The 13,965-nt window shown below is 43.6% G+C and overlaps 2 protein-coding genes across 5 annotated transcripts in view; one reads left to right on the forward strand and one right to left on the reverse strand.

Moving 5' to 3' along the window:
* Positions 1-2,603: 2,603 nt before the first annotated feature.
* On the forward strand, positions 2,604-6,806 carry tsn (translin). Its single transcript, XM_084362479.1, has 6 exons — positions 2,604-2,783; positions 3,393-3,486; positions 3,575-3,671; positions 3,766-3,881; positions 3,964-4,043; positions 5,609-6,806. Exons 1-6 carry the CDS (start codon positions 2,718-2,720, stop codon positions 5,837-5,839), a joined length of 684 nt encoding a protein of 227 aa, XP_084218605.1. The 5' UTR covers positions 2,604-2,717; the 3' UTR covers positions 5,840-6,806.
* A 142-nt stretch (positions 6,807-6,948) lies between these two features.
* Positions 6,949-13,965, reverse strand: part of arhgef49 (Rho guanine nucleotide exchange factor 49) — a 65,213-nt gene continuing 58,196 nt past the window's right edge. For all 4 annotated transcript variants that reach the window (XM_084362475.1, XM_084362477.1, XM_084362476.1 and 1 more), the window contains 3 exons: positions 11,053-11,642; positions 9,821-9,966; positions 6,949-9,527 (listed from right to left, as the gene is read on the reverse strand). In XM_084362475.1, coding sequence (XP_084218601.1) covers positions 8,693-9,527; positions 9,821-9,966; positions 11,053-11,642 — 1,571 coding nt within the window. In that variant the 3' untranslated portion in view covers positions 6,949-8,692. The remainder of the gene's footprint in view (positions 9,528-9,820; positions 9,967-11,052; positions 11,643-13,965) is intronic.

Raw genomic sequence — 13,965 nt, forward strand, 5'->3', positions numbered from 1 at the left:
TGAGGTGATGCCTTCTGGGGCCGTCGGAAATATGACAAACCTGAGCGCGCGTGAGCGAGAATGTCAGAATTTGATTTCGATGTAAAATATTTATAATATTAATGAGGTAATAATATAAAATGTTTCCATCAGTGAATAAACAAGATGTTCTCAGAGGAAAATAAGGTCCCAGAACACTGTTTGAAGCTAGAAAGGTGGCAGGGTCCGCCACATGTAAACAAAGTAAAACTGTGTAAATTGTGTTGTCCTTTAAGGTCGGTTTGTTTATGCAGTTTATTTAGTCGTGAAAACAAAGAGAGTTTGTTTATTTAGTTTGTTTAGGCAGAAAAAAAAATCAGCCAATGAAGATCTTTCTCTGCTCATTAACATTTCTTCAACAAAACTACTACTATTTAAAATAAAAATACTTATGATGATCTAAGTAATAATAATAAGTTAATAAGTCATGATGTTGGTTTGTATGATTAGATTATGATTCTTAATTTTACATTTTAAAGTCGCAAGTTTGTCTTATTGTTGGAATTTAAGTTTTTTTAATCTTTTTAATCTGTTTTCTTTTTTCTTTTTCTTTTTTTTAAAAACTTTTTTTTGGTCAGAAATGGGCTTCCATACAGATGAGTAGTTTCGATATAAGATTTATTTGCACTTTTTCAGCGAATCTTTAGCTCACTAGAGCCAAAGCAAAGCCTCCAGTAGGCCTACTGTTTAGAATAAGTCTAAATAAATGGTAACAAAAAGAAAGAATTCTGACTCTGCCATAACCAGGAGTTCTCCTCCTCAAAGGTCTGCATCTGATTTTTATTCAAGGTCAGAGGTTGGCAATAACAAGATAACATTTAATTTTTTAAATTAATTAACATCACATCTTTCACATCTCAAGTCTCAAAATGCTGCCGTAACACGACTTTAACATCACAGGCTACTTGGGGCACCTGCTGTATGAGAAAACGGTTGAATTTGCTGATAGCAATTTAATGAGATTTTTTTGTTTAACAGACTTTTGATAGATCTATGCAGAATGCATGGGATATTATCAGGATATTATTTTAAACATATAATTATTAAAAGAGCTGTAGGGAAAGAACAAGAAAGTTATAACAGATGTAGGCCTGTGTTTTCAACTGAGGAGAAGAAGAAGGAAAAAAATGAAACTTTCCCATTTTAAACGATCTTCGCGGCCATTTCAGTACAGTTTATGAGGTGCATATGAACGCAGCATTACGTTCCTGTCACACCTTTGCCGTATGAAGCGCTGTAGATTTCAGAGTTTAAGACGCGCACCTGAATGCACCATGAAGTCCCTCTGAGTGAGTCTCCTCCAAGAGACAGCGGAGGACAGACCCGTGGACACATGAATGGAGACAACCGACACAAGAACAGGACAGAGACGACCAGCAGAGTTTTTATGAAATGACTTTCAGAACAAACTGTCAGTCTGACGAGATTTTCCCGCCAAACAGAAAATAGCCACATTTGGGGCCTGGCGGACTGTTTCTGACTCAGACATGTTATTTATTTATTTATTTTTAAAAAAGTGTGTAGGTGGAGAAACCACACTTATTATGTCAGTAAGTTCTTGGTGTAACTTGCTTGAACTCAGCAGCAACAACTCACGACTCTCTCTTCTCTGCCCAGCTGTCAAAGACAGGGTAATGAGCCACATTAATGTCAGTCATCTCCAGCGACACTGTGTATTCAACGGCACTTACAATTCATTTAATGTAATTCAAAATAGAAAAGGTAACGTAGGCTACTCAATGTATTTGTAGTATTCAATACTTTGAGAAGCCCTGCTTATAACCCACAGAGGCGATATTTGTGACGGCCATGTTTAATTCTTTACAGCTTCAGGGATGGGGGAGGACGTTTGAGTCTGGAGTGAATTAGTGTTTGGTCTCCGGGAATCTTCCCCAACTGTAATAAAACGCTGCGTGAAACTTGAACCTCAGGGATTGGGGTGGCAAGAGTGTGACGGTTTAGCGTTTGGCGTTGCTTTTTTCGAGCAGCACCTGAAGACAACGTGATGAAGTGCGGTGCTTTGGCTCCATCTAGAGGGTGGATCAGGTACCGCAGCACGTGTGTCACCACAGTTTCTGTTCATGGATTAAAACAACTATGGTTTGTGTATTAAATTAGAGTTATTGTTCATACACCGAAAACATGACGGGATTTATTATGGTGTCATGTTACTATATGTACTTAAACCTTTGGAGCAGTGGTTAGGGTCATGTTGCAAACACAATAAATACCCATAAAAAGCTTTTATTCCCAGAAGAATGTGAACTGTACTTACAATTTATTAAATATTGTACTAATAAAACGACTGTTAAAATTGAATACCTTTATTTCATTTAAAGTCATCGGTTGAGTCATCTTTTTGATATATTTCTGTATAATGTTTTTAATTGTATCTTTTAAAAGAATAAATTCTCCTTTGTTTGTTTTTTATATTTATATTTTCTATTCCTTGTGTGTTATGATTCCCCCTGGTATCCTGTTTACATGTTTGCACCTTGTGCCGGTAACAAACAAACAAACAAACAAACTGAAATGTTGAACCCAACATGACTTGGGAAGTGATGACATCATCTCCCCGCGCCACACAAAGCAGAGAGGCGGAGTCTCGTGCACGTTGATGTTTGTATGAATTTGCTGCAGACGGCTCTTCATCGGCTCTTCATCGGTTTATCGTCGGAGCAGCCTGGCTGTGATCAGAAATGTCTGTGACCGAGATGTTCAGTTACATTCAGGGCTTCCTGAGCGCCGACCAGGACGTCAGAGAGGTAACGAGCCCGCCACACAGCTGCAGGCTGCTACACCGTTAGCTAGCTTCTCACTGTTAGCTAGCTTCTCATCGTTAGCTAGCTGCTAGCAGAGCCGGAGTACCGCCAACACACAGTTTTACACCGGGCTGGTCTGTAGGGACAGGTCTCATGTTGATGGAGGACTCTGAAAGCTTGCTGTCACTGTCCTACTGTCCTGTGTGTAACGTGTTCCTCTGGCTGCTGGAGGTTAGCTCCGCTCCCCCTAACTTCATTTAAAAAACGGTCCAATTAGTGCTGTCTTGTTCAGTGGTGGAATGTAACTACTAAGTACATTTACTCAAGTACCGTACTTAAGTACATTTGTGAGGTACTTGAACATTACTCGAATATTTCTATCTTCTGCTACTTTATACTTCCACTCCTTCATTCTGGAGGAACATATTGCACTTCTACTCCACTACCATTTATTAGATAACTTTAGTTACTAGTTACTATACAGATTACATACTGCATCAGAGCCAAAGTAGAGCATTTTAACATGTATTTATTTTATCAGCAATCAGTGAAGTAGTATAAAAGATGCTGTTGTATGAAGACAGTAATGATACATGATGAACTTTGTTGCAGGATATCCGTAAGGTGGTCCAGCTGCTGGAGCAGACTGCCAGGGAAATACTTACAGTCCTCCAAAGTGTCCACCAGCCATCTGGATTCAAAGAGAGTGAGAAACTGTTGTGACTGCTGCTGAATCATGTCTGCCTCTCCAAATGACACGTTACAATCCTCATCCTTCTCTGCTCTCCCATCAGTTCCCAGTAAATGTACAAAGGCTCGGGAGTTGTTCTGCACGGTCAAGACACAACTTGCTGACCTCAAAACCAAGTTTCCTGTGGAGCAGTATTACAGGTGGGTTCAGTACACACTCTGAGATGTGACTGTAAGGGTTTCCTTAGAGGTGAGTTGTGTCTCACCTCTGTTTGTCTGACTGATTTCACTTAAGGTTCCATGAGCACTGGCGGTTTGTCCTGCAGCGCTTGGCTTTCCTATCAGCCTTTGTCGTCTACCTGGAGACTGAAACTCTGGTGACTCGAGAGGACGTGGCCCAGATACTCGGCAGTAGGTGCCAGTCAGTGTGTCAGTGTGTTACAGTAACTGAGGACAGTGGCTTCACTCTTTCTCTTCCCTCTTCACTCCACAGTTGAGGTGGTGAGGGAGAAAGGCTTTCACCTGGATGTAGAGGACTACCTGGCAGGTGTGCTGATCATGGCCAGTGAACTGGTGAGTCTGTTGTGATTGCTCTGATGTTACATGAACAGTGATTGTACCTCAGTTGTCTGGACCCATCAACATAGAAGCATACATCAGGTTAGCATGTCTTGAACTCTGTAGGGACTCTTCATGATGTAGTTTTGGGCTGTAGCAGATTAAAGCTGTGAGTCAGGAGAGAAACGTGGGCTTAGATCACACATTGACACGTCTACCGAGTCCCATTTAGAAAGTCCCATCATGGAAGTGTTAAAAATTAAGGATTAAACTCACAATTTGACATCTACAGTGACGAACGATGGCGTGAATATCCAAACCTGTAGGTGCGTCTTTCAGCCAAGTCCTAGAAAATGAGCAATATCCCAATATATAATCAGGTTATTATGATTTTTTGTGGAGTTTTGTGGTCTAAGAAACGAAAAAAATAAATATGCATCTTGACATCCTTTTAGACAGTTGATCTTTCTATATCTTTGTGTATTAAATTAGAATAGCTAGAGATGAATAATCAACACCCTAACAACTTCATAATTAAAACTTGGGGACCGACTACAAGCTTTAGATCTGTTAGTGTGTGAGTGTTGATGCTGCACATGCTGATTGGCTCAGGAGCTGCGCTCAGTCTCATAATGTTGAGGAAAACCCTGTCATGGTTAGTTTTAATGAGGCGTGCCTAATAACTCAGTGTCGTGTCTGCTGTGTAAATCCACGTTGATGGAAGCACTTAGTGTTATAACAATAGGTTAATTAACTAATAACCATTTTTTGCCGTTTTGATGATAAGTCATTAATAAAACATGAATGTCAGTATCGACTGCTTCACCCAGTTTTATATCGTCAGTGGACCAAAACATCTGCATCTTATGCATGTAGCTTCATCAGATCGGCTTTGATGGTAAACGGGTGAATGTTGTCAGTCGTATCCTGCTGTGTGCTGTTTTTAGTCCGCTGTGGTTGAACTCAGTAGCTGCTGTATGAGTCACCAGGAGCAGCACTTCAGTGCCCAGGTAAGGTGTCGGTAATCTTTGGGTAAATTGAGCATCTTTGACAGAAAGAAGTCACCTCAGGCTCTGGGAAACTGTAGTAGAAGTAGGGCATGTTTTTATGCCTTTGTGCTGGTGACAGCTGAAGCCGGGGGCAGGATGTTTTTTTCAGGTCGGTTGTTGTGATCTGAGGATGTCTTCAGGGAATTTCAGATTTGGCACAAACGTCCACTTTGACTGAAGGATGGGCTGATGATAATTAGGTCAAAGGTCATGATGATGATGACGATGAAATGGGAAAATTTGACATAAATGTGTAACAGGGTAAAATGATGAATGTATGACATCTTATATAGAAAAGGTCAAAGGACAACTTTACTGTGACATCATAATGTTCTGCAAAAATGTTGTGGTGAACCACAACTTGACTGGTGCGCAGAGACATACAACCACAAGGCAGTAATTGTAGTTTTTTTCATGCTTTAGTGATTCACTTCAATCATTTATCAAGTGAATTTTTGATAAGCAAAGAAACCTTGTGCATGTAGTCCGATTACTTTAGTGTTTAATTGGTGCTGTTGCGTCTTCCTCCAGTCACGGTTGGCGGTAAACAGCGTCACAGCAGGAGACTACACCCGACCGCTCCGCATCTCCAACTTCATCAACGAGCTGGACTCCGGTTTCCGCCTGCTCAACCTGAAGAACGACCCGCTGAGGAAGCGCTACGACGGCCTCAAGTACGACGTGAAGAAGATCGAGGAGGTGGTTTACGACCTGTCCATCCGCGGGCTGGCCAAGGAGCCCGAGTCCGGCGTGGACAAGTAGAGCTCGGACGTGGTGATTGGCTGTGGGAGACGGAGGAGGGCTGGGACCTCTACACGGCTGCTGCACCTTACTCCACCTGGACCGCAAGACCCAGGGGTGTACCTGAGGCCCCGACAGCTGAGGACAGACTGTGTGAGTGTGAATGTTGGATGGCAGTCTGTCAGAAGGGTGGCAGAGACAGTGACAGCACCCTCAACACCCTTTTAAGATCGAAGGTTCAGTTTGTAGCTGATTTTTGAAGTCTGTGTTCTCAGCTTCATCTTATTCATGTTGTTTTACTTCGACCATTTCATTTGATTTGTAACAGTCAACTTGTTTTTCTTAAATTGCGTTAGTGATGTTCAATCATTCGAGGAGACAGACGTGCAGAGTTATCGTTTCTGCCCGTTTGAGTACCAACAAAAAAAAAAGCAAAGGTGAAATGTGTTTGTGTTGTTCACCAGATCAGTCAATGCCTGGTGGGATTTCTTAGGATGCATCCAAACAGACATCCAGGAGCCTCATTTATGGAGGAAATATTTAATGCAACAATCAGGTGATTAAATCTAGAATTAGACGAGAACAACCAGTTTAACTGCATTCTCAGCACCCAGCGTGCACCTAACCTGATGTTTATAATGAGGCTCCAGGAGAGGTAGAGCCAAAGAAATGACAAAGATGCACTTCACATGATAAAAAACTCCTCTGTGATTACTTGGACTCCTTTTTTTTGTAATTTCTCCCAACAGCAAGGAAGCCTTGCCGAACAGTGCCAATAAATATGTGTGTCGTGTGAGGAGTCTTTCTCTGGAGAGAAGACGAAACACTCAGAATGTCATGTAGTGCATGCCACGTTTACTGTTTCTCATGTTTGTTCCACTTCAGGAAACATCTTTAAGGTTTGTTTCTATGATCCACGCTTCTGTTTGCTTCTGTACTGTCGTAGAGCTGGATTGTATTTTGTAAAAAATAATTCACTTTCACTCAAGTGCGTCTTGTGCTTTTGTTTCCTTGACTGATGAGTTCCACGTGTACGGTGTTCCTGTCCTAAAGACACTGAAAGTTCCTGTCGATCTGTTTCTACATTCAACATTTCCAGCTTCATTAGGCAGAAAATACAACACACGAGGTTGTGTTTAAAATCTTTTAATATAATTCACAATATATTACATTGGGGAAATAATACATCAGGTCTTTCAAATGCAAAGGAGGAAAACGAAGGAAACCGTTTGCAGCTCAGCAGTCTTTGTTTTTTTGACATTTTGACAGAGTTCATCTGAACCAGCGTCCTCCGACAGCACACGAGTGTTGGTGTGGAGTTGAGCAGCCCTGCCCTCCAAGAACACAGTGATTCACTACCTCCTCTAGTGCTACGTCATAGCAAACAGAAAACGGCATAAATAGTTTTGGTTTGAAGACTGGTTCCTTCGAACATGAAGAACTGTGAATAAACAAGACTGTAACATGTATAACAGCAGATCTAATGGAGAGCTTTTATTACAGAAATAAAGTGCATTAAACCAAATAAAGCCTTCATAAATAAACAGGGTAAAATCAGAGAGGATCAGGTGATCACAGATCATCAGCAGCCAGGGACTGTCAGAGGAATAATTATATTGTCTGTAAATTGATCTCAATCACGTACCAGCAGAGGGCAGTCTAGTCCGTATCTCAGAGAAATGCTACTGTGACAGATTGCAAATACTTCATTGTGTTTTAGCATAACAGTAATCGAGTACCAAGGCACAACAGCTCATCGCTAGCTCACATAATAACCCAAGGTTCAAACTGTCAGGACGAGACGCGTGGGCCGGTGTTTTGAGGCAAGTTTGTCACATGACCGGGGTCTTTCAACCTGCCACAAACATTTCCTGTTAATGACAATTTTAAAAAGAGCATATTTTTATTTTCAGCTGTCATGGGCATAGGATTATTTAGAAATAGTGACATATTTCAATTTCATTCAATTTATTGCAGTTAACTTTGTTGCAGCCCTATGCATGGGTTGAGAAACTCTGGACTGAACACACAGTTGGCTAAACTGTATTGTTTAAATGTACCCATGTAACATGACGTTAACACAAAAGGATGCTGTTTAAACTTCTCATTAACTGCTCTCATGGCACTGAGATCATTTCCAAAGATTGAAGCCGGATGAACACCTGAACACCAGAGAGGATCTTAAGGAAATTAAATGCATATTCAGTATTACCACTGCTACTTGTTTTGAAACTGGCAGAGATTATTGCTCGTTCTCGTTTAAACACAGTGAAACAGGAGGTCTGCTCAGCCTGTAGGAGGCTCTGCTCAGCTGCATCTCTGGCAGTGAAAGTTGCTCTACCGCCAACGTACAGTAGAGGGCGGCGCACAAACAGGAGAGGGCAGTGACAACAAACAGAAACCACTGAACAAAGCTCTGGACCACCTCTGCGTACCAAAAACAAAAGCACCCCCACCGTCTGGTATAAAAATGACATTAGAGTTTTTCTTTTTGCAGTCAGTCATGTTCAGTCATGCTCTTCCACAGACACACCTTATTTACTGAAAACTCAGCTCTCCTCCTCTGAGAGCAAACAGTCTTTACAATCAAGGCTGATGAGCACAGCCCAGGTTTTTTGGTTGTCCAATAATCAGATATTTTTTTTAATGTTAACCATCTTCATACATAATTTCATGACAGTATGGCGCACGAGAAAAAAGTGCTTTATCTTTGTCTTACCCTTAGAGACGTAGAGAAAGATCTTTTGGGAAACTGAAATCAGACAGGTTGTAACAGTGGCGTCACTCAGAAATGCTTCTTGTCGTCACTTTGTTTTTGCAGTAGAAGGACTCAGGTTATTTACAGTGCAACAGCAGTTGGTAGGAGGGTCAGTCTCAGGAGCGGCTCTGGTTCGTGTTGATCATGATGTTGGGCAACGCGTTGCGTCTTTTCCTCCAGGTGCCCAAGTCTCGAGCGTACCTCTTGATCTGATGGAACCACTGCTGGGTGCGAGATTTGTCCGATGCGCGGAAAACAAAAGATTCCCGCCGAATGTCGAGCACCTCGAATGTGTCCTCAGAGTCGGGATCGGTCGACACCACACAGTTTCCCAGACGGATGGGCTCTCTCAGCACTGTGAACTTCCCGCTGCTCTTGTCCTTGATTAGAACCAGCACTCCGTCTCGGATGCCGTCTCCTCCACCCTCCCCCTGATCGCCACGTGCCCCCACGTCGGTGCCCTGTCCTGGGGCCTCCCCAGCCCGCTGTGTCCTCACCATCAGCAGACTCTGGACATTTTGGAACTTGAGGGCCTTGCTGCCCTTCTTCACCCACTGACCGTCTGCCGGCTGGGACAGCTGGAGGGGTCCCTCCATGACGAACCGCGTGTGTTCTCTCGCCCAGCCCACCGTCTTCATCGACACCTCTCGCATCTCAATATTGATGACCTCCCGGTTTTTGCGGCTGTCGCGGCGGAATGAGCGGAGGGACCAGGTGACTCCGTTACCCTCCTGCTTGGTCTTCATGTTGATGTGCTCCAGATGGGATTCCACCCGACTCTTGGCCTCACGGAGACGTGCATGGTCGGGGTGACATTCGGGAGTGACCTTAATGATTCGGCTCAGGAGAAGGGGGTATTTAGTCACGCGTTGGAGGGGCGCCATGAGGAAGGAGCGCAAGTTCATCCGACGCAGTGCCGTGTTGTCGTTCTGGGAAACGTCCAGAAAGATTCTGAGAAGACAAACAACAGAACGTGAAGTTAAAAAGAGAGATTCTGTGCAAAACTCTTGAAACGTTGATTAGTGGGAATCACAGGACAGCCTGAGTCATGGCTGAGCTGGGCTTCTGTCTAAAAACATGAATCATTGCAGCTCTACTCTCAAAATAGAACTTGTTGTGAATAAGTGATAAGCTGCTGTCTTTTCCATTAAGAATTATACAGAAGAGCCGTGGCAGGAACGAGAGAAAGCTCCCAGAGTCACTTCTCCACCACACACAACTGGAAGAAGAATCCTTGTGTGCACCTGAGCAGTTCTTTCTCCTTCTCCAGCGTGTTGAGCATGTTGACCGAGGTGGACTGCTGCAGGCAGTAGGTCTGGAAGGCGGGCAGCATGTTAACGAACTCCAGGAAGATCTCTCCGATGTACACTGTCAGCAGGTCGTCATCTCCCTGAGGTCAGAGCACAGGAGAGGAAACGGTCAAGTCATTGTCATCCCTTAATGTGTAGATCGGTCAGTACAATCAGCTCAGCCACCAAAAGGTTTTGTGTGAATGTAGAATATGTACAGAGTTTATATTTGGCCCGCACGGATACACCGGCTCAGCACAGCAGGGATTGGGGAGTGATGAGAGTTTAGCCTCAGAGGCTGCAGGCTGATGTTTGGGTGGAAGTGCAGCTTATAAAATGGTTTATGAACAGCAGGTGATTGCTGCAGTTACAGAGAACAGCGGCTGTAAAGTGAACATCGAAGCAGAGGAGTGCACACGAGATACTGTTCTGCAGTGAGAAGCAGCATATTATGGATTTCTTGACCATTCCTGTAAAAATTGACTTCTAAACTTCATTCTGACCTTTAAAACACTGTTTGACCAAAGAATCCCACCACAGGCTGAACCGTTTGTCCTTTGCCAACCACTGTTTCCAAGGTTGTGAATGAACTTTCAATTTCATGAAAAATAAGTCTTGACTTGAGAGAATTTAAAAAATAATTCAATTTCGATTGAGAATGGTTGCAGCTCAATGTCAATAACAATGAATGTTTCCAATCTGCCCTTTTCATTTATTTAAAATTGGATCGGTCCCATTTCAATCTGTAACAGCAGCTGAGATACTTGTACATGCTTTCCTAACATCCAGGCTGTTGTAATGCAATCTGTTCTCGGACATTTCCATGACAACAAGTAGTGGTCCTTATTGGTCCAAAACGCAGCAGAAGTTCAATTTTCTTCCACCACTCCCAGTGACGCTGCAGAGACCACCAGTGGAAGCAGAGTTAGCCTCAGTCCCCTCTGTCTGACTCACACAGGCTGGCTCTGCCCTACATACTTGTGAGTGAACTCTTGGGTTGTGTTGCATTATAAATAAACTGAAGAAGTTTAAAATAATCTTTTCTTTCAATAATTTAAGTATAATTTTACTTTTTGGAGTCAAAAAATGTTTTGCTAAGATGAACGTCTTTGTAGTGTGCTGTAGGCGGTGGCACTCTGATGAAACCATGCCTCACTACCTCTGTGTGAGTGTGTGTGAGAGGTCACCTGGTCAAAGGCCTGGTCGATGCTGTCCTGCAGGTGTTCGGTGAAGCGGTCGTTGACGTCTATCAGCTCCTGGACGTTACTGAACACCACAATGAGCTGCTCGGCTGTCAGCAGCCCGGCGCTCTGCATGGGGCAGTAAAACTCCTCCTTGATGATGCGCAGGTCCTCGCCGTAGCTCGACTCCGTGTTCAGAAACTCCAGGATGGCTTCCTTGCGCTCGGTGCGCAGCTTGGAGCAGCGTTCACACATGCGTTCTCCTCGCTCTCTGGAGGCCCCGTCCCTCAGTCCACAGTCTGGACAGGGTCTCTGAGCCTCCCAGGCTCTGAGGGAGGCAGACGGTCTCTTCCAGGTGCGGGACAGACCCGGGCCGATGCCGCTGTCCACCCGCTCCACCTCGGCTCCCCGGGTTCTGCGGTAACGCCGAGGCTCGCTGTCCTCCTCCTCCCGCTCATCGCTGAGGCCCACCACCCCGCTGTCGGCACTCAGGCTGCTGATGGTGCTCCAGCGGTGCTGCCCAGACCGAGTCACACCCAGACCCGCCTGGCGCTCCTCACCGGGGGGCTCAGAGCGCCCACGGATGGCTGCTGGAGCTGAGGAGAGGGAGATGAGGATGGTCAGATTCACTGGTGCTCACAATGTTTATGGATTTACTTACACACACACACACACACACGTCTACCAGCCATTACTGGTCATGTCAAAATGAATAAATGATTACAGATATCATCTTTCTCCAATAATTAGATCCCTCACCCTTCAGTCTGACACTTCACCTGTGTCAATACTGCTGTGTGTGTCTGTGTTCAAACAGAGCCACACTTGTGTTTGCTGAGCTGCTAAGACATTGTTACATTACACAAGTGCTCTGTAAACGATGCATTCGTGTGTAGGCGCCAGATATTTTTGGTAAAGACTTCAGTCAGTGTTGGTTTTATCCAACAAGCTCATCATTAGCATATGTCATACTGAATGACACTCTGTGGCCAGAGACCGAGAGCCGCTGTTGACAGGAGAGAGCTCAGAATTAGCAGGGGAACTGTGTGTGTGTGTGTGTGTGTGTGTGTGTGTGTGTTAGGTGGGGGGTTAGGACTGAGTGCAAAGGCCACAGCAGTCAGAGACAAGCATGACATGCCGGTCTTCACAGCGTTAATGTCTAAAAAAACAGGTTCAATTGGAGGTTCACTCAGGATAGAGGGTAATTCAGCTCCCTGGTGAGGTGCTGGAGATGTAATGAGCACATGGATTTGTGTAATTATATTAATTGTAATTATATTTGTGAGCAGGGAGGGCTGGATGTAGTTCTCCACAGGAAGGAAGCATCAGGTCAGAACACCTGAAACAAGCTGGAGTCCCAGCCTGTTCTGTTGTGTGTCCATGTGTGAACGTGTTCTGAGTTTAGATCGTACTGCCCAGGACTCTGAACAGAAGTGGCTGAGTGGTTAATAGGAAAGTGACAAAATATTCTGATTGTGTCCTTATCCTGAAAGGATCAAAACTCCAGCACTCTCTGAGAAATAATCTAAGTTTTACTGTGGACAGAAAAATGAATGTGTTTCAGCACTAAGCCTTTTTCGGAAGATTCTTTTTCTCTGAGAGTATCTGAGTTCTGTTCCTTGTTTAATCCAGCCACTTCCCTGCACCCACCAAATATGTTTAAACTTTGGAGTAGTGTGGGCTGCTATTTTTTCATGACCTTATTCTGAAAAATACAATAGTCCTATTAAGATATTTACGCTGCTGATGAACATGAATATTCCTGTTTACATGCAGCCATGTGTCCTCCAACACAGCCTCCCTTCCATTCTTTTAACCATCCTTAAAAGAATGATCCTTCTGATCAGAAAAGTGTCCTTACAAATTTTTAAGAGTTAGACAAGGCCTGCTCCATTTGCAAAGTGCCATGACATGACTTCTGTTGTGAACTGGCACTATACAAATAAAGATGGGTTGATTGATTGATTGATTGCATGCATCCTAATCTTGCAGTTGGCTCGGCGACACACAAGGCTGACTGTAAAAAGGCAAGACTGTGCAAAAATACTCCAACTTAGTGTATCCATGTCCAAAGAATGCTCCATAAACCTGAATAACGCGGGCACATCCCACATGTCTTAGTCAGAAGATGCAACATTTGGAATGAGGCCTAAATCAAAATGGATCGTCTGGAATATGGTCATATTCAGAATAACAGTGTGTAGTTAAACATGGTTACAACCTCTGGCAAAGAAATTATGTTTTGTTTTTTTTCTTTGGACCTTTATGCTTCTGGAGCAGCACATCTTTAAAATCACTTAAAGGGGCACTCCACCAATTTTACATATCAAAGTCATTTTGCGCTTCACACGGAGTAACAGTCGTGATTAAAGTTGTCTTTTTCTGGCTTTTCAGGAGTGAATACATCACAGCAATTGTAGTTTGGGCTTGGAGACGTCACCTTTTAACAACTTGGATGGCGCTCAGTAGAGTGCATACCTTGCCAAGGCCCTACACTCCCCTTTAATTCAATCAAGTCTAATCCAATATGAAATAACATATTTAAATCAACTACTGATTTATATTTGGGTCTGCCATCAGTCTGTACTAACTCATAGATACCAGCCACCTTCATACACCTGATTTGTTTCATCAAGATCCATGCATTATAGGTCCAGTTTGTAAGAAAGTTGATTGTTGATGTGTTGGGTTGGTAGGTAGGATCGGCCACCAAGTGTCAATATTTGATGAGTTGGGGGTGAGATGCAACTGCTGGATCTGTTCCTTTATCCAGAGCTGAAAATCAAAAATGATTGGGGTCTATTCTGTGTGAGACACATCCTCTGTCCAAGTTTGATGAAATTATGTTCAGTAGTCTTGTAATCCTGCTGACAAACCAACCAACAAGTGGAGACTGGAACAAACCTGACCTCATGTGAG

The sequence above is a fragment of the Pagrus pagrus genome (assembly GCF_965226575.1).
Source record: "Pagrus pagrus genome assembly, chromosome: 9".
Lineage (NCBI taxonomy): Eukaryota > Metazoa > Chordata > Actinopteri > Spariformes > Sparidae > Pagrus > Pagrus pagrus.

Coding starts and splice junctions, on each gene's coding strand:
- tsn (XM_084362479.1), top strand. CDS start 2,718: ATGTCTGTGACCGAGATGTTCAGTTACATTCAGGGCTTCCTGAGCGCC. Junction 3,487..3,574: donor GCCATCTGGATTCAAAGAGA/GTGAGAAACTGT, acceptor CTCTCCCATCAG/TTCCCAGTAAATGTACAAAG. Junction 3,882..3,963: donor CGTGGCCCAGATACTCGGCA/GTAGGTGCCAGT, acceptor TTCACTCCACAG/TTGAGGTGGTGAGGGAGAAA.